This window comes from Astyanax mexicanus, chromosome 17 (genome assembly GCF_023375975.1).
Source record: "Astyanax mexicanus isolate ESR-SI-001 chromosome 17, AstMex3_surface, whole genome shotgun sequence".
Classification (NCBI taxonomy): Eukaryota; Metazoa; Chordata; class Actinopteri; order Characiformes; family Acestrorhamphidae; genus Astyanax; species Astyanax mexicanus.
The window spans coordinates 47,644,415-47,664,528 of record NC_064424.1 but is presented as its reverse complement, the minus strand read 5'-3'; the positions used below and the strand labels follow the sequence as shown (position 1 = coordinate 47,664,528).

Sequence of the window (20,114 nt, the reverse complement as noted above, 5' to 3'; positions counted from 1 at the left end):
AGAGTTTTTAAACACTGAACCATTGTTTTTCATTAATAGCTAAAATATTTTTCTTTGAGATTAGGACACATACCAGTCCTGCTTAAACTGCTCCTAACCTTTAAATTCCACCTATAGTCGAGGATGATATGTCTGTGTACTTTTGTATGCAGTACTATGGTATTCACTATGGTGACGTCCAATCATCTGCGCTTCACCACTATCAGAGGCACACTACTCAGCCTAATCAACTCTCCCTTCCTCCCCACCCCTAAACCCATACATCACCCAGTGCCCTCCCAAACTGTATGTATGACTGCATATGTTGCATATGTACTTATACAGGTGTGTGTGTGTGTGTGTGTTTGTGTCTTGTAGGTAGAGGAGTTTCCAGGCTCAGTGGACCGAGGCAGTGCTGAGACTCAGCTGTTTGGGAACCCTGTGTCCGTGAAATATATTCGGATACTCCCACTAGAGTGGCACAACGAAGCAGGACTGCGCTTTGAAATTCTGGGCTGTGCACCAGACTGTATGTTAACCCTGCTTATTTTTCAATATCATTAATTATGTAATATGTTGGCAGTATATTAAAAATAAAGTGGAATATATTGCAATATAATTTGGTATCATAACTGGAAATATCTGTTGTTTTCATTGTTTTTGTGCTGTGTGTATATGTTTTATACAGATGCCATTCCATGCAGTAGAACTCCTAGCCTGGACCACTCTGTCGATAAAATGAGGTATGTACTGCACACATCACGCAATTCTGATTATTTACAATAAAATTCGCAAAGTTTTATAATGTTTTTCGACGTTTCGGAATTGCTTACTGTCAACCATACATTAATCAGACATTAAATAAACCGTTCACACATTATAGGACTGCACCTTATGCTTTCACTCACTGGCCACCTTAACAGAAACACATACTGTACCTTGTGCTTCAAATTTCTAGTTCTTATTAATAAGATGTAGAGCTACCAAGTGGGGGCTTCTGATAAAGGAGTCAGTGAGTGTATACAGCTCTGGAAGAAAATAAGAGTCCACTTAAATATTATGAGTTATGTTTTTTTGATTTACCAAATAGAAAACCTCTGGAATATAATCAAGAGGAAGATGGATGATCACAAACCATCAAACCACCAAACTGAACTGCTTGAATTTTTGCACCAGGATAAAGTTATCCTGTTATTTGCACCAGGATAAAGTTATCCAAAAGCAGTGTATAAGACTGGTGGAGGAGAACATGATGCCAGGATGCGTGAAAACTGTGATTAAAAACCAGAGTTATTCCACCAAATATTGATTATTTCTGAACTCTTAAAACTTTATGAATATGAACTTGTTTTCTTTGCATTATTTGAGGTCTGAAAGCTCTGCATCTTTTTTGTTATTTCAGTCATTTTTCATATTTTTATTTGGAATTTGGGAGGAATGTTGTCTGTAGTTTATAGAATAAAACAACAATGTTCATTTTACTCAAACATAAACCTATAAATAGTAAAATCAGAGAAACTGATTCAGTAACTGAAGTGATCTTTTCGTTTTTTCCAGAGCTGTAGATAATATCTGGTTGTGCTTCTGTGTTTTAGTGTCCACTGTCCCGCTGGTTGTGCACATGAGACCTACAATGTCTACGGTACTATGACGTACCGTGGGGTGAGTACAAATAAAATGAACAATCTAATATCTTCATGGAGTTTCACTTAGTGGTAGTTTTGTTTATTCTATATTGTTTCTAAACGTATGGGTCTGGCTTTGAGATTAAACTCAGGCTAAAGTAACTGGCCTGTTTGTTGTAGGACTCGAACATCTGTGCAGCTGCTATTCATGCGGGAGTGGTGCTGAATGAGATCGGAGGAGACTGCACAGTGCTCAAAGCCCCCGGTCAGAGCTTCTACAGCGGCTCCACGAGAAACGGCATCACCTCCAAACAGTATGGCCCAATTTATTGTATTATTATTATATTAAACATATTATCTATATTATACACCCCACTAATTACACACACATGAAAACACAGCAGCACAAACCCAACTTTTACATCAATAATAAACTGAATAGTAAATAAAATAACATTGCTGTTCCTGTAAATGAGCTGAGAAGCATTGGACACGATCAAAGAGGCTGCACCGTTAAAATAGCAATCCAGAGCTCACCTGACTCTTAAAGAGAATACATTTTATTAGCCTGAAGTGATCATCGGACAGATTTACTCATAACCTCATGTTTTCTTTATTCCCAGATTCTCTGGAGATTACTCTGTGTCCTTCCAGTTTGCTGATGGAGGTATGTATAAGTAAATGTTTTTCACTCAAGTTAAACATTTATTTTCTGTTATTAATTTGTTTTTTCGTTCATCAATTATTTAGATTCTTAAATATCATAGAGGACAGCAAGTGAAAAAATAACATAATTAACTGTGACTCTAAAATAAAGATAAATAAAGGTGATCATCTTTTCCCACACAGAGCTGAGGTGTCCCGATTCTGATTGGCACGAGTTTGGAGAATTCTGCTACAGGCCGTTTGATGTGAAGAAGACGTGGTACGACGCTCGCTCTGAATGCAGGAAGCTGGGCGCAGACCTGGTGTCTATTATGTCCATCACAGAGCAGAGCTGGCTGGAGAGCTACCTCTACTTGGGTATGCATTAAGAGCTGCATGATATATTAACTGTTTATCAGTATTGTGATGTTGGTCTTTGCAGTTTTGAAGGATTACATTTTTTTTTACCAGCCACAGGTTCTGGTTGTTTTGTTGAATTAAGGCTGAGCCAGCAAGGCTATGTTTACACAGCTGGTAAAAGTGGCCCCAAGCTCTTTAGTTATCTGTGTGGCAGTGGGATGATAAAAACACACTTGGCCCTATACTACACCCATCACAAAGAGCATAGCAATGTTCATTGCTATCTTGAACCCTGTCTTTTAACGCCTTTTGTCTGCGTCATTCAAAAAGCAACGGTGCTTTTGAATATATATGTATGCTGATGGGCATAATTTTACTTTCTCTCGTTAGAACCACAACTACAACATTACCATTTTACTTCCTGAAAAAAACAGTTTAAAAAAAAAAAAATCCTGCCCTGCATGAGGGATTTGATTGTAATCCGTAGAAACTGAACATGATCAGGTCACCAAAAGTGCATTGTAACATCAGGTGTCAACAGGCATTTTCAGTTTAATTTTAGCTCACTTTTTCAAATCCAGGAGGAGCAGTGCAAATCAGGATTAATGTGCCTTTTTTACATCCCAACTCCATCATATAAGCATGCTGAGGAGAAGGTAAAATGCTGAATTACCCCCTAATAACTCTTATCAAATACAATTCTATCCTGTAGCCACCAGTGACGTATGGATTGGGCTGAACGATCTGGAATTCTCCGGCTACTTCCTCTGGTCTAACAACCATGAGGTCACTTTCACATACTGGGCACCTGGAGAACCCAACAACCACCTGGGCTTTAATGAGGACTGCGTGGAGATGTACCAAGGGGTAAGAGAAAGACTGGATTCACATTACATGAAAAAGAGAGAGAAATACTGTAGTTAAACTATCTAACTGTTCTAGTTTGTTAGCATTACCCATATATTTTTGCTAGCCTACCTGCTGCTAAATTACACCAGTTGTACAGGACTCATTTATTACTTACCACTTACTCTTGCTCTTGTGTAAAGTGTGTATTTTCATGTTTATTAGCTTGTGTATAAGTGGGTTCTCTTTGTGTTGTGTATACTTATGCTTACAGTGTAGGTGTAATAATTATAAAGCACCCCCTGTTCATCCATTCCCCAACACCAGTGTCAATTAATAGTTAGTTGAGCCATTATTTAACTATTTAATAGTGTTTATTACTGTTGTAAGTACTGTTATTTGTGGCCTTATTGTAAAGTGTTACCAGGTTATGTTATGAAAATTCATTCAGCCTGTTTTCACCCTAGTTGTTGTTGTTTTTTTTTTTTTAATAGAACGGCCGGTGGAACGACGTCACCTGCACAGAACTTAACACCTTTATCTGCAAAATGACCAAAGGTCACTACCCCTTGCCTTCTATCAAACCCACTGTGTACGGCTGCCCTCAGGTGGGTTCAGATCACGCAACGTACAGACTTCCCTCACTTACCCACTTACCCATTCACTCACTCACTCATCTCCCAACCAATCACTCCCTCCTCCCCCAGGGCTGGGATGCGTTCGAGTACTCTTGTTACTGGTTGGAGGAGACGGCGATGACTCGTGCTGAGGCTAAAACTTTCTGTGAGACCAAAGATAAAGACAGCAGCCTTCTACACATCGGAGACCTGTGAGTGTGAGACAAAAATGGCTATTTCCAGGTCTGGATAAATTTGTAAAATTAAAAATACCCAGAAAGTTTTGGAAAAGTCATGGAAATTTGGTCTAAAAAAATCTTTTCAGTCATTTGGCCCTACACAATGGAGCTAAAAATTGTGTGTCAGATTCAGAAAGAGGGAATAGCACAAATACTCTATAATAATCTTCTGTCCTTCCTTTTATGTTTCTCTTCCTTCTCTGACCCGCGGGTGATGCAGGTATGAGCAGGCCCACTTCACTGCCCGCCTGGCCAGTTACTCTGGGCACTGGTGGATCGGTCTGAGAGCGAAGGGCGAGTCAGCAGGAGTGGATTATTATTGGGACAATGGGGACTTTATGGTGTACTCCCACTGGGACCGCAACCAGCCTGGTAACTCTGAACTTACACACAAATAAACAGTCACAAATAAACACTAACACTTTAAAATAACAGAAAGGTAATGGTATGTGTGCACTAACACTTTTCTTTTCTTTAATAATTTAATAGTCAGATGAATTTTTCACCATTTAATGTTGTAGTATAGAATAGTCCGTTATTTTATCATCATTAAATCATGTTGATGTGCCTGACACATTTTTCTTTGGCATCAACAGAGAGCGGTGCCGGCCCCTGCGTCACCATGACCACCAAGCCCACTGCAGGCTTTTGGGTGAACAGGAACTGTGACCAGTCCCACCCCTTCATCTGCGAGATACCTAGAGATGGTATCTCCCCTCCCACCAAGGCCCCGACTCCGCCCCCCGCCACAGGGTGTGCCACAGGCTGGACCAGCCTGCCACACTTCAGACAGTGCTACAGGGTAGGACCATACAGTAGAAGGTGTTTCTAAAAAGCTCAGTCGTGTAGTGTGAACTACTGAAAGCCAAGACGTTTCTGAAATATCTAGCAGGTTTAATATCTGATCCAGTCACTGACTGGGAGTCAAGAGCTGCGGCTACCTACAGCCAATGAGATCACGTAGAAAGAGAGAACCACGGGTCCAAAACTCATCTTCTGCATGACCAGAGCTGTTCATAGAGAGTCTGGCCACTTTCTGTTTTCTTTTTTTTATATCAGAAAATTACTGCTATCCTCTAGAGAGAGCTCGTGAGTGATTGTCTATTCTCTATGAATTCTTCTGAGTATTTCTTTTATTTTAGAAAGTAGAGCAAAAAAAAAATTGTAATTGTGATCCCATGTCACCAGTCAGTCATGTAGTGTAAAGGGCTCACAATTACAGCACAAACAGTCATGTAGTGTGAACCTGGGATAACAGGATATTATTTGTGTATGTATCTTTCACCCATTAGCTCTACACAGAGGAATATACCAATAAGAAGAGCTGGGCAGGGGCCCACGAGGACTGTGTGGCGCGAGGCGCTGACCTCGTCAGCATCCATAATGCAGAGGAGGAAATATTCATGGCTGAATACACCAAGGGCAAGACCCAGTGGATTGGCCTAAGCAGGAACGCACTGGAGGGAGGTGTGTTGCAGCCTAGTTTTACTAAAAGGATAACTAAAAATGTAATTTTTTGGTAAACTGAACCAGGAGGTGTTGTGTGTAACGGTACTGTTGTGTGTAACAGGTTCTGTTATGAGTTGTGTGTAACAGGTTCTGATATGAGTTCTGTTGTCTGTTCTGCAGATTATTTATGGAGCGATGGTAGCGCGCTCAGTCACACTAACTGGGGTCCTGGGGAACCGAACGACCACGCCGGCCGGGAGAACTGTGTGGAGTTGGTCACCACTCAGAATGGTTCGTCCTACTGGAATGACATCTTCTGTGATGCCCATCAGGACTGGGTGTGCATGATCGCCAAGGGCAAGACTCCCACCGAACCCCCAGTACCCCCTTCAGCTATACCAGGTAATACATATTAACACATCAATGCAACGTGTGAGCACCCTTGGTCTAGATTTCTGTCTGTATGAAGAGTTAAGTGAGAAGAAGATTAATTCTGTAATTTGTTTTTACAGTTCTCAATATAGTTTTTGTTTTTAAAACTTGTTGCACCCCAGGAGAAAATGTTGATATGAAGTTAAAGGTTACCAGAGCAATAAAAACTGATATGGCCAGGTTTCATATTTTATTTTACACACAAAAGTAATGTAGTAGAAGTAATAACTTGTGTGTGTGATGGAGTGTAACAATGCAACATGCCAGAGGTCTCTGCATCTAAAGAGTTGTAGAGGTTTCTAATTCTCCTCCTGTAAAAATCCATCCCATAATAACTTCAATATCCACACACAGTTGATGCAGATTGTGCGGTAGGGGTATAGGAGTGTTGAAAGATCTTCCAATAGCATCCCACACATTTTCTATAATCAGGGATAGATCTGGAGATGCAGTTGGCCATGGCAGAGTAAGTATGTATTTAAATAAATGCCTGAATATTTGAGCTGCATGAGATCCTGTAGAATCAGTCTGCTGTATTGCTGTGTATGAGCTGGGAATTGATGCTATTGCTCCCTCTGCTCTGCAGCTCCGGACTGTGGAAGTAACCCTGGCTGGAGGAAAAACAACGGCATCTGTTATTACTACAACGACACCGAGGCCGTGGACTTCTTCACAGCGCTGGAGAGGTGTTTCCATGAAAAAGCTCTGCTGGCCTCCATTCTGAGCCCAGAGGAGCAGACCTACATTGTCTCTATGGTGAGGAGAAACAGCCTCACTCTGGCACCACCTAGAGACAGAACGATTTCACTGTGTTTCATCATTATATATTTTTAATGTATTCTGGTTAAAGAACTCAAATATGTATCTGATATGATTTAGTTGGATTTTAAGGGGTTAGTAGGTATTTAGTTGAATGTCAAGGTCCTTAATAATAATAATGATAATACTGGATGACTAGTTTTTATTAAAGATGTTCAGGTGAAGAAAGCCAACAACATTTCATGGAGTCTATTGTACTTATAATCTAATATAATGTCAGTTTCTTGTAAGAAATCTATGACAAATTAACATCCTCCCATTTTTTCAAATTATGGATTTTTTTGCATGTATGGAATTATTAGGTCACTGGCCATATATAGTTCTGGCATGCATCAGCATGCGGTTTCGGCACCAGTGTGTGCACCTGCAGTAAGAGTAATGGAAAATAATAAAGGCTTTTATATTTGTTAATGACATTTAATTCATTTAACTTTATTTTTATGGCATAGCAATTGCACCTTACCCAAGTAACACCTAACTAACCACTTAGCAACACCTTAACTCAGCAACCTCCTAGATTGCAACAGCAACCAATAGGAACAACTTTAGCTGTGCAACTATTTTGCATATTCTTTACAGAGTGCATTATTTCTAGTTATGCATACGGAATGCAGTTTCCTAACTATTTCTAGTTATTTATATATAACTATTTATGTTTTATTTCTTTCATCACAATTTTTTTTTTTTTCGTTTTTCTAAAGTGATTGTTCTGATGTGTTTTCACTGCAGGTAGGAACAGGCCAGATCGCTGCTGCGTGGATTGGGATGCAGATGTTTGGGGTTGCGGGAGGAGAGTACATGTATGTCCCGTTTATCAGTTGTATCAGTTGTAGTTCTCAAATAACAATTACAGACTGAGGGATTACTTTATTGTTTTAGATTGTTTGATTAAAAGCAGAAATTATCAATTTAATATTGTTTGGGGCAAGCAGAGTTGTGTGTAGACTTTGTGCAATTAGTTTAACAGTTATGATTAGGTGCCTCGTAGTTGTTTGAGAGCCTGCATCCTAATGTGCAGGGTATCTCATGTGTAGCCTGTGGTTCTCTGTGCAGATGGGTGGACTTGTCTCCGATAACGTACGTGCACTGGGCTCCAGGAGAGCCCAACAACGCTAACGGGGAGGAGCAGTGCGTGCAGATGAACAGATATCCAGGTACAGTGCTTATAGAGGTGTTAGCGCTGGGTGATATCCTCTATAATTCTATAGAAAGATATTGACAGACTCTTGATTTTCAAATTGGTGATATTTTTTTGAACACACCCCTTCTCATTCAGTATTTTTTTTATTGTATTATTTGTCTACATATTTTTTATTTTATTTTATGATGGAACACATATGGAATTATGTAGTAAACAAATAGTGTTTGACAACCCAGAATATGTATTATATTTGAGATTCTTCTAAGCAGTTTCTTTTGTTTGACATAGAACCTAGAATTCAAGACTGTTCAAGACTTGTTGCTACTGTTCATCACTATGTTCCCTAACTCAGTTCATATCAGCTTAGCAGGGTTTAGGATGGATCTATGTTGAGGATAAACACTTTATTACATAATTCCATACGTCTCCCTCCAGTTTTGAGATATATACATACAATACTGAAGTATTGAAGTAATTCTAGAATCTTCTGAAAATAACATATATGTATTGTGTGAATGTTTCCTATAATATAGTTTGTAATATTTAGGTTAATATTGGAATGTTAAAATTCTGCAAAATTGGTCGGTGGCTGTAAAGGTTTAGCTGTAGATGTGCAGAAAAACATGCATTAAATCAGGAGTCTCACCTGTAAGAAATAGAGGGCATGGAAAAAATTATCAAAAAAATAATCGCTAAGAGGAAACCCATCACCAATCCATACGTTTTCAAGATTGAACACTTCTTTTATGTGATTATAAAATTTTTTGTTGTTGCTTGGTTTCTGTAAGGCACCTGGAACGATGCTAACTGCGGCAGGGCCACTGCGGGATATGTGTGTAAGAAACTACCTGGAGAACATCACACCCCTCCTCCACCTACCCAGCCCTGGGAGGGAAACTGTCCTGAGGGTAACTTTCTCAAACCACCCCACCACAAAATAAAATGACATTCTCTAATATTATCATACATTAACAGTTCAGGTGCTTTAGCTTCTACTCTTCACTAATTACAGACAGATGAACACCAGTGAATATTTACAGGGTGTTTTTTTGTGCATTGTGTTACATTACGAATAATGTTATTAATAATAGTAATTGTACTATAGACCTTCAGTTGTGAGCTAATAATAGCTATAATGAATGAAGCTTAATGTATTGTGCATTTGTTTAACTTTTATTTGGGCTTTAATCCACAAAAAAAAAATCATTAATAAGGTTATTTGTGTTCCTTACAAAACAGTTCCCCTTTATTTAACAAACATTTAATATAAAATAATTGCAATGTAGATGTAATAATGCACAATGATTCTGGCACCTCTCTGCCAGAAAATTACAGATTTTAGAGACATTTTATGTCCGTCCGAATACAGAGTTACTGTTAGAGTAAAAGCCCAAGTTTAAATTAATTAAGTTTTTTTTATGTATTCAAAATGCATTGTGTAGATTATGTATACATTAATATTATATTACTGTTCATTTAAAAAGCATAAACTGCTAAAATCACATTAAGTTCAGTTTGAATACATACTACTACTATCTAATAAATATTTTTGCTCTCCTACAGAGTGTTAACCACATAGATGCACAGACAAAAAAACTGGAAAATACTGTAAATTATATTGGTGACTTTTTTTTTTATACAGTGTGGAAGTTACACTTATTAGGGTTAGCAGTTTTACTAAGAGCTAAACTATCATTTGCCAAGCGAGCACATTGAGTATTAACAGAGCTCCAAATATGTAGTAATAAATGTTATAGTGAAATTAGCCTAATACATAGCAAATATATTTTTAAAAAATGTGTAGTGATGCTCTGAGGTGATGGGTGAAAGTGTGTGACTGACCGTTCCTCTCCTGTTCCTCTGCAGGATGGATGCGTTTCCATAACAAGTGCTACTTGTTCAAAGGAAACCACTACAACAACGAGATCAAAGCCAACTGGTCCTATGCCCGGGACTGGTGCAGATCCCAGCAAGGAGACCTCGCAGTTATTGATGACATCAATGAAAACGGCAAGTGACAGACAGAAAAAACAAATTTAAATTCCAGCAGCATCATAACATTAAACAATGAATATACACAAGGAAAATTGGAAAGAAATATATAAAAAATACAATATACAAGAGTCCAGCAGGAGCGGTGTTGCACATTATTATTATTATTGCACTCAGTTTAAAAATTATTGCAAATAGTTTGGGTATGTTTTAATAAGTCTTTAGAAATTATTGCACATAGCCCAGTTAGTGTTTTAATCAGTCTGTCCTCCTGCGATTCCTCCTCCTCCTCCTGTCCGTTTGTCCGTTTGTCCTGATAAATAGACAAACGGACAAAAAGATGGATGGATGAATGGATGGATAGACAGATTAATAGACAAAGCAGACAAGCAGATACAGACCGATTCTGAGTAGTAGTTTTTCCTCATATTACTCATTTTCTTACACCATGAGTGTTCTGTGCGCAGCTTAGCACACTTATTCTTAAATAGTCAAGCAAGCGTTACAATAAACAGTTTTTCAACCTTATAGATGATCTTATTGTGAGATGTTGTGAGAAAATTGCAGCGTAGAATAAATATAAAAAAATAATGTCTGTGATTTTACTCACTCACACTACCACCAAACCATAAATGTTGTACATTTAACCATTACTACCATTTTTTTTTTTACTCGCTCTCTCCAGACTTTGTGGCCAGCTATCTGAGGGACATGATCCACCCTGTGTGGATTGGACTGTCTGATGTTCTTCATGAGGACAAATTTGCTTGGAGTGATGGAGTGAGTCCCGTCCTGTTTACCAACTGGGCGGAGAAAGAGCCCAACAACAACGATGGCAAGGTACAGCCAATATACATTACCAATAAATTCAGTCATCGACTCAAGTGACCCTAGCTTACACTAGCTTAACTCTTTGAAGACTTTGGGTGCTTTCAGACCTACCTTGTTTGATCCAGACCTTCCAACCTTTCAATGTGGTTTTAATCAAAATAGCAGGCGTGAAAAGTGCCACAAACCACAGTCTGAATCGACTGGACCACTGTTTGCATTGTTTTTTAGCATAACACTTGATGATTTGGACTTACAGACCAATTACAGAAATTGTCACCTTTTAAACAAGAAAAGGTGTTGTGCAGTATAGTCACACAGCAGTACGGGTACAACAGATTACGGCGCTGGTGATTCTGTATTTACTGTAACTGTAGATTAACCCTTACTTATTAAGACCTTATAAAAGGAATTAATTGCAGGACAAATCTGCACTCGAAGGACAGTGTCAGAACACCTGTAAAGGCATCTCAATGGACTGACAACATAAATTCCTAAAAGAAACAGCCGAGTATATTTTCAGTCTATGTTTCTGAAATCTGCTGTTGTATCTTTGACCCTTTCTAGGAGCACTGTGTCAGCATTAATCACAACCACCTGCTGACAGGACGTTGGAATGATGAGAACTGTAATGAGGAGAGAGGCTGGGTTTGCTACAGGAAGAAAGGTGAGATTTACCATCATTTAACAGGAGCATACAGACACCTGACACAAGACATCGGCTACAAAATAATATAGCCATACTCTTCACCATTAAATGCTATACCCCTCTAGCCCTCTTGATCTTACAGCTTTTGGTTTGTCTTTTAAAGCATTTTATTAAACTGTTTTGACCACATAACACACTTGTTTGGAGAGTCTGTCTGAATCATTTTGTTTTTACTTGTTTACCATATTGACCAAGCTTCTTCTGCACTCCTACAGACAGCCATCTTCCCGCTCCCCCTACCACTAAGAGCCCCTGCCCTTCCGACTACGTCTCGTGGTACAAGAACTGCTACAAGCTGGTGTCTGAGCACAAGAGCTGGGCGGATGCAGAGGCGGCATGTGTGAAGGAGGGAGGGCACCTGGCCAGTGTGGACATGAGCTACGACCAGGCCTTCATCTCAGGAGCCATCCAACAGGAACGCACAGACGCCTGGATCGGCCTCAAGCGCAATGTAAGACCACACCCGTGGATTTAATAACATGAACATTTTTAAAACACTAATAGCGTTTTGTTTTGTTACATAATTACATACGAAAAAGTCTTTGTTACTTTCGTCAGTCTTACTGTTACAAAACTGGATGCTTTTATTATATAAATATATTGTTAAAATCGTTGTTTACACAGGTAAATCTTATTGGTACACCACTATAAACATTTGTTTCATTAGTAAATCTCTTTTTTTTTTTTTTACCAAAAAAAGTTAACGTTATGATGTTAGAAATTTCTATTTTAACACCTAAAAACTTAAATTAGATCAGTGAATCCCATTGTTACATAATTACAAAAATACATTAGAACATCCAGTTTTTCACATTTGAAACCTTTTGTTTTTATTGCATCTGAAAATTCTGTTTTTGACCACTATGACATATAATTATGTAAAAAAGGCTTTCATGTCATTAATACATTTTCAGCAATTAAATCAATGATAGCCTATTAAATGTCTGCCAATAATGTATGTGCTTTTCATTGAAGTTTAACAGTAAATCGCTGTTTTTTACACTCTCTCTGTTTCTGGCAGGAGGAAACTAGCACCTACCAGTGGACAGATGGCTGGCCAGTCTTCTATACGCACTGGGGTCCAGGGGAGCCCACCATTCACAAGGGAGAGGGCTGCGTGAGCATGCACGGCCGATCCCACTTCATTCAGGGTACCTGGAACGACACGGCCTGTGACGTGGCCAAACCGTACATCTGCAAGATCACATTCGGTAAGGACGCTGGAAATCCTGCTATTGACCTATAAAACTAAGAACACAGCATACAAGCATACAAGACATATTTGTTAAATAAGACATGTACAATATTATCCGTCTGTAATTTTTTTTTATGATTTTTTCTTTAATAATCTCTCCACTCATAATCCCTCCTTTGTCTTGATGCAGAGAAGCCCCCTGTGACTCCCGCTCCTGGAGACGGGGAATGCATGCCGGGCTTTTCGCACTACGGGCGTTACTGCTACTTCGTGTATAATGGAAAGACGGGCTTCTCGTGGCCCGAGGCTCGACACTACTGCCAGCTGATTAAAGGAGGTGACCTGGCCTCAGTACACAGCAGAGCTGAGGTAGAGTTCATCAGGAACATCAACTACACCAAATACCACAACGTGTGGCTCGGACTCACCAGGGACGGCTCATGTGAGTGTGTACCCACTTTGTTCCCCCGAAACTAGCTGGACTTATATTTAATGCGTTGTATTCCTGCACACTATAGGAATAGTCTGAGCTAACAGTGCTAAAGTGCTAATGCAGGACAGCCAGAGAAGCTACATCTATTTTTCCTAGTCTTCTGACTTGTCTAAACTTTGTCCAAATGCGTCTAGATGTTCACTTTATGAATTCAGCAGTTAGCTTTAAATTTACGTTGCACCTATTGCTGACACAGATGTGCAAATGTACTCACGCAAAGCTTGTCCAGTCCCTGTAGTAGAGAAGTACCTGAAGTATAAAGCAGATAATAAACGTTCCTACAACATTCCTAATGCCAGGCGTAGCTAGAGAGGTCTATAAATAAACTACAAACTGAGGATTACAGATGTTATTGTGAAAATCAGAATGATTTAGCTAATGATTAGCTTCTTAAACACATACTAATTGTAGTGATATATCATTTGTTGGTCATCAGCATTTGTTGGTATGACACTAAAGCACAGTAAAGGCTTCAGCTGCTTTTGTTCTGCTGAAAATTAAAGCTGTTTTAAATTGATTTGCAGTGGGATGGGGCTGGACAGATCTGACTGCGCTGGCTTTCACTAACTGGGCTCCGGGCGAGCCAAACGAGGCGTACCACGATTTGGGGATGGAGGACTGTGTGGAAATGTATCCGGACGGGACGTGGAACGACAATAACTGCTTCCAGAAGAGAGGCTTCGCCTGCAGAGTTCACCAACGTAAGATTTACCTCCAGTTTTGCCCTGGTTCCTTCAAGAGCTCGATTTTAGAGCTGAATATCATGGAACAGGAAATAGTATGGGTTGTCTATCACAATCATTACCAACCACAGTGGTACCACAGGGTGGTGATTCCTTCTATGAAGTTCTACTTCTGGTGGCACTGTGGAAAACAGAAATTTCAGAAACAGATATTTACATTACATATGTACAAATAGATCAGTGATTTTGTGCATGAAGAGGATTTGCGTTACTTCTGTTATTGATTTATCATTTACTCTCTCTTTCTTCAGACTACTCGGGTGATGTCACTCGCCCAACTTCTGATCCAAACCTTGGTAAGATTCTTCCGTTTTTTTTTTTTTTTTTTTTAGTTAAATTAAATATGGCTAATAATTATTAAACCTTTATGTAACCATGAGGTCCCTTCAGATTAAAATCTCTTTTTTCGAGGAAGAGCTTACAAACAGACAGAGAAAACATTTAGGAGAAGCAGACGCCTACTGTGTTTTCATCACAGAACTGTTTACCAAAGTACCAAATTTAAGAAAACTATTAAACTAAATAAGCTCAGCTTTAATTTTATAAAGGTTATTCTAAGACTACGGTGCAAAATAGGAGAAAGCTTTAAGCTTTACTGCCCAGTTCTAAACTAACCTTGGAGACGTCGTAGAGAAGAATTGTGGAAGAGCAAGAATCATAAAAACTGTTAAGATGTGAGAGAGAGCAGAGTTCACAAATATAAGGGGAGTTCGCCCCCCCAAAAAAAGCATTAGGAATAAAAATATATACCAGTGCTTCTTTTTCTTCAGGCTTAACAAAGGCCAAGAGCACAAATCACAAAATACACAGTTATGTGCAAAATAATGAATTTTAGCTTGCAGCTGTAAGTATTTATATTTGGGGCAGAATACTTTTACATATTTTAGATTTTTATTTGATTAAAATTCTGTAAACCAGTGTTCTAGGCCTATGTTATGCCCTGCCTTTTTGATTATATCTGTTTAACAAGAATTACCTTTGAAATGAAGTTTTAGTTTTACAAAAAATAGTTTTTTACAAGGTTATTATTCAAATATAATTATTCAAAAATAAATATAAAATGAATTGATCAAATGAAATCAAATGTAAACTAGGTCACTATGCAGATGATTGGTTCTCCTGGACTTCTGTAGGATTTAGTGTACAGAATCTGACTCTAGGCTATTTTGCCTTTTTTTCTGTTTCTCAGAGCACGCAGGGACGGTTGCGGGCGCTGTGATCGGAGCGATACTGGCTGTGGCCCTGATTCTGGCTGTGTTATACTACGTCTTCCGTGTGAAAGGAGTTAAACTGAGTGCTGTTGGTCTTCCTGGCAGAGACAACAAACGTGTGGAAGTGGTGAGTCAGGTCACTAGACACTTAAAAATGATGAGTTTCTTTGATTTTATATATTTAAATATTGATTTCTGAACTTTATGAATATGAACTTGTTTTCTTTGCATTATTTGAGGTCTGAAAGCTCTGCATCCTTTTTGTTATTTCAGTCATTTCTCATTTTCTGCAAATAAATGCTCAATAATATTTTTATTTGTAATTTGGGAGAAATGTTGTCTGTAGTTTATAGAATAAAACAACAATGTTCATTTTACTCAAACATAAACCTATAAATAGCAAAATCAGAGAAACTGAAGTGCTCTTATTTTTTTTTTCCTGAGCTGTACTTTTAATAATATATAAATTAATATAAACATCTCTAACCTGAACTCTCTTTTTTTTCAGCCGGCCTTTAACAACCCGAACTTTATAGGAGAGTCCGACACATGAAGAGATCACAGCCCGGCTCACCTCAATCTGTACAGACCAGGAACACACCATTTATATTTTACAGGAAGAGAAAAACGACATGAATATGAATTTTTAGCAATAATCAGAAATTACATACTCGTCTGTGCTTTATATTAGGGTTCAAATTTCAGTGTTTGTAAGTTGATTGTAATTAATACTACAGCTATAAAATACCTCGAGTTAATAATGTAGCTAATGTATTAAATGTTTCTTGTACATACATTTTTATTCTGAATGGCACTTTGAAAACAAGTTCAATTAAAACACAAATACAAGATCTTGTGTCTCCCTGCGTTTGTGTTCTTATATTCTATACTTTTACATTTATTACATGTTTCTCTTTGATGCCAACCTTAATCTTTAGCTAAAATTGTATTTGTAAAGCACTCACACTACCAGTATCCACCTGAATCTACAGACATTTTAGCAATATTTTTTAGAAATTTTACACTTTTTTTTTTAATTGAAAGAATTAAGACATTTTACAATAATGCTCATGAGAGTAGGACGATAAATCATACGTATTTTGTTAATTTTATGTGATATCTGGATAAATAATGCTCCTGTAAAGTGGAATCTGATGCATTTACATTAATTTATAGTAATTTTAGCATTTTTTTTATCTGGACTCAAATCTAACAAACTGGCAACCCTGATGGCTGGTGTCCGCTCCGTTTGTTCTGTTGCTTAGTAACGAGACTCGCGATGCATTCTGGGACACATTTAGCTTAAGTAGTTTACAGGTATGTTTAATAAGACTGTGGCCGAATTTACGGCTCCCCATTTACTATTTAGGGCACTTCTAAGAACCGAATCGTAGTAGAATTTAAGTGTGATTTTGAGGCACTATAAGCTCCCATAATGCATCATGATATATAATAAACATCCCTGAATACTACCTGAGCTAAATATGTCCCAGAATGCATCGCGAGTCTCGTTACTAAGCAACAGAACAAACAGCGCTGACAGATGGTTGCCATATTCTTACAGAGGGATTCGGATTAAAACGGGTTTCAAATCCACAAAAACGGAGGAATACGCCTAAAAACAAAAACAGCTGATGTTTAGCATAAACAGAATTACAGGGCCTATTCCAACATGATTAAATAAAATACCTTAAATCTGAAATATTTTAAATAAAATCCCATAAATATCTTAAATAAAATACCTTAGACATCTTAAATAAGATTTAATACATATCTTACAATAAAATAAATATCTTTAATAGCACCAATAAAAAAATTATTCTATTGCATGTATTATATTTGTGTTTTGTGTATTGTATGATAGGGCACAAAAACTAAAGAAAAATAATTGAAGATATAAAACAACTTGCAAACAATAAAACAAACAAATACTCATACATAATAACCATCACAAAAACAGCTTATTCCATTTCCATCCGCAGAACTAAAAGCTCTGTCTCTTAGTTACAGTATATAAAACATTGCTGAGTTAAATTTATAGTATAAACTCTTAACACTTGGTAGTTTTATCCACCTGTTAAAACACAACTCTGACATATGGCATAAATCCACCCAATCTGGCAACACTGCGAGCTACCCATCAAAATGTGCTTCTGAACACCAAATTTATTTACCGGTAGTTTCTATGTATTTTATGGTAGTTCTACTACAACTTTGCGTAATGCGTAAATGGCAGTTAATAATAATAATAATAACAATGCGGGTTTTAATCACTCCTATTAACCATTAACTGTATCCAGATATATTTATTGAGGCGTTTCTAATGTTCTACCTAGATTATTTTTAAATATGATGCTTTTTCTGGTATACTGGTAAGTATACACTAGGGTATCACGGTTTGACAGGGTAGCACAACTCGACAGAACACCAGTGTTAATTTCAGATGTTTTTCAGATATAGATCATCATTAATGTAAGGATTATTTTTTAATAAGGGTAAATATAACAGTTTAAAGAGTTCAGGAGTTTAAGCGAGTAGCGCGAGAGCATGTTAATAATGAGGGCGTGTCCGAATTCACTCGTTTCTCCCTATATAGTGCGCACTAATGAGTAGGAAGCGAGTAGTAGCGCGAGCGCATGTTAATAATGAGGGCGTGTCCGAATTCACTCGTTTCTCCTTATATAGTGCACACTAATGAGTAGGAAGCCGTTCCGGTCACGCCTTACAAATATTTTAAAAACAATTTAACACTTTAAAAATGGACAATAGTGGTGAGGGAAAAATTTAACAGCTAGAAATTAATTAATAGTTTCTTTTTAAAAAATCGTAACACTGCTGTGATGTAAGTTTAGTTTTTATAGTGGTGTGTTAAATATTACAATAACTTGACCTGTCACAATATACATTTTTTGTGCGCGAAATATTGCCCCAGAAATGACAGCGATAAACGATATTATTGTAATTTTAAGACATTAAATATCAATAATAGCACTGAAATTATGATAGAATAACATAAAGCAATTTTAACCCTCTAAATACATTTTAATTAATCATAGTCTGGGAAATATATATTTTTTTCTTTTCACCATCTTGAATCTATTAAATATTATTAAGGTCGTCTCCATTTATTGTACTATCAGTCGTGACAGACCTAACAATAACAACAGATTTAGACTTATTTATATGAACTTTAAAACACACATTAACAATAACAGCCCACAAATACAGCTACAAATTACAAACGTTTATCAAAACTTCATTTTCCTGAACCTCAAAAATAACCCACAAATCCTATAAATACCTACAGTCTGCCAAAACATTAAGTACAACAAACTCACCAGTCAGGCGGCCTGTTACTGTGAATTATTTTCATATTAAAGCTAATTAAGCCTTAAAAAAAGGCTTTTTAATTCGATACCACGTGATATCGTCTCACCTGCAGCCGCTATTCTATATTAATTAGCCTAGTTAAGCACGTGCTCCGTTTTACAACTAACCAACACCTGAACACCTTCATCAGAGCGCGGAGGAGGAGGGGTCAGACAGCCATGGCCCCGCCCCCGCAGCGAAAATCTAATCTAATTGGTTACATTGTCCTGCGACTTCGCTAATTTTAAGGAACCATTATAAGGAGCAGTTCTGATTGGTTAATGACGCTGTCAGTCAGATATGCGTCCTAAAGCGACTGAAAAATCGCAGAGAAATGCTTTTTTAATACTTGCTATTTTTATTTTATTTTACTTTAATCATTAAATATATGCTTACAATCTACAATAACTAATTTATAATAAATATTTACTGATTAAATATTAAAAAATGATTTAAATGCTCCTGTTGTTACTCTTTCTTTGAAGGGTTAGAAGGGGCTTACTGCACACCACTGAGTTTTTATATAAATAATATAAATTCATATTTATATTCGTATTAATCAGCACCAGTTCCAAAAAAGCTTTTCCCAAAAACAGATTGAAATCTCACAAAAAAACAAAACAAAAAAAATAAGTCCTCAACGATGCAAAACATACCTAAAAAAACACTGAAAATAAAAATAGAGGGAAACGTTCTTACCCAGTTTTATGAAGAGTCCACAGCTTCCTGAACCGGAGTGAGAAGAGCCGCCTGATGGATGTTTGCAGGTTGATGGAGATGTTTGAAGGTTTATTGCAGGTTAAAACTGTGGAGCAAACTTTTCCCCAAACATGGCAATTCTAAAAAAAAAAAAATGGCAGTCGTCACCACTTCCTGTCACAAACAATGTTTTCTTTTCAAAATAAAAGTCCTTTGGGTGAAAACAGGAAGTAAAGAAAACTTCATAAATAAAAATCAGGCAAAAAAAGGACTTTCCTCTTATTAAATAAGCAGTACCAGAACTTTACCTAACCTCATAATGATGAACACAAAATATACACTTAAACAAATATAAATATATTACACAAAACCTTATAACAACTGTGGAAATATAAACAAAATTTAAAATTCATTATAAAGAAGACCCTGCATCAACATTTTCAAACAGGAATAAGCAATTTTTCTAATCAATAAAAACACTTTAAAATGGTCCAAAAAATGCAAATAAGGGTAAGACTATGATAGTTTATGATATCTTATGATATTTGGTAATTTAGTGGAAAATATTACAGTGTAACTTTTCTGTTTTATTTTGATAAACACTGCTTTTATATGACATTTTAACATTATTTAAAGAAATAAAAACTCAATTTATTTATTTCCACACAATGTAAAGTCTAAAATAAAGAAGCAATTTAGTGCATTATGCTATATTGACTCCAT

At 37.3% G+C, this 20,114-nt stretch overlaps 1 protein-coding gene across 1 annotated transcript in view; it reads left to right on the top strand.

The window, feature by feature from the left end:
- LOC103025801 (macrophage mannose receptor 1) overlaps positions 1 to 16,174 on the top strand; it is a 32,295-nt gene extending 16,121 nt beyond the window's left edge. The window contains exons 24-50 of the mRNA XM_007252743.4: positions 358 to 508; positions 668 to 722; positions 1,575 to 1,641; positions 1,785 to 1,918; positions 2,228 to 2,271; positions 2,454 to 2,627; positions 3,322 to 3,476; positions 3,950 to 4,063; positions 4,163 to 4,284; positions 4,532 to 4,683; positions 4,908 to 5,113; positions 5,604 to 5,778; positions 5,941 to 6,162; positions 6,779 to 6,948; positions 7,741 to 7,811; positions 8,065 to 8,165; positions 8,941 to 9,060; positions 10,019 to 10,162; positions 10,830 to 10,984; positions 11,540 to 11,639; positions 11,897 to 12,132; positions 12,703 to 12,892; positions 13,067 to 13,318; positions 13,894 to 14,070; positions 14,364 to 14,408; positions 15,302 to 15,450; positions 15,832 to 16,174. Coding sequence (XP_007252805.3) covers positions 358 to 508; positions 668 to 722; positions 1,575 to 1,641; positions 1,785 to 1,918; positions 2,228 to 2,271; positions 2,454 to 2,627; positions 3,322 to 3,476; positions 3,950 to 4,063; positions 4,163 to 4,284; positions 4,532 to 4,683; positions 4,908 to 5,113; positions 5,604 to 5,778; positions 5,941 to 6,162; positions 6,779 to 6,948; positions 7,741 to 7,811; positions 8,065 to 8,165; positions 8,941 to 9,060; positions 10,019 to 10,162; positions 10,830 to 10,984; positions 11,540 to 11,639; positions 11,897 to 12,132; positions 12,703 to 12,892; positions 13,067 to 13,318; positions 13,894 to 14,070; positions 14,364 to 14,408; positions 15,302 to 15,450; positions 15,832 to 15,876 — 3,726 coding nt within the window. The 3' untranslated portion in view covers positions 15,877 to 16,174. The remainder of the gene's footprint in view (positions 1 to 357; positions 509 to 667; positions 723 to 1,574; positions 1,642 to 1,784; positions 1,919 to 2,227; positions 2,272 to 2,453; positions 2,628 to 3,321; positions 3,477 to 3,949; positions 4,064 to 4,162; positions 4,285 to 4,531; positions 4,684 to 4,907; positions 5,114 to 5,603; positions 5,779 to 5,940; positions 6,163 to 6,778; positions 6,949 to 7,740; positions 7,812 to 8,064; positions 8,166 to 8,940; positions 9,061 to 10,018; positions 10,163 to 10,829; positions 10,985 to 11,539; positions 11,640 to 11,896; positions 12,133 to 12,702; positions 12,893 to 13,066; positions 13,319 to 13,893; positions 14,071 to 14,363; positions 14,409 to 15,301; positions 15,451 to 15,831) is intronic.
- The last annotated feature ends 3,940 nt before the right edge of the window (positions 16,175 to 20,114 follow it).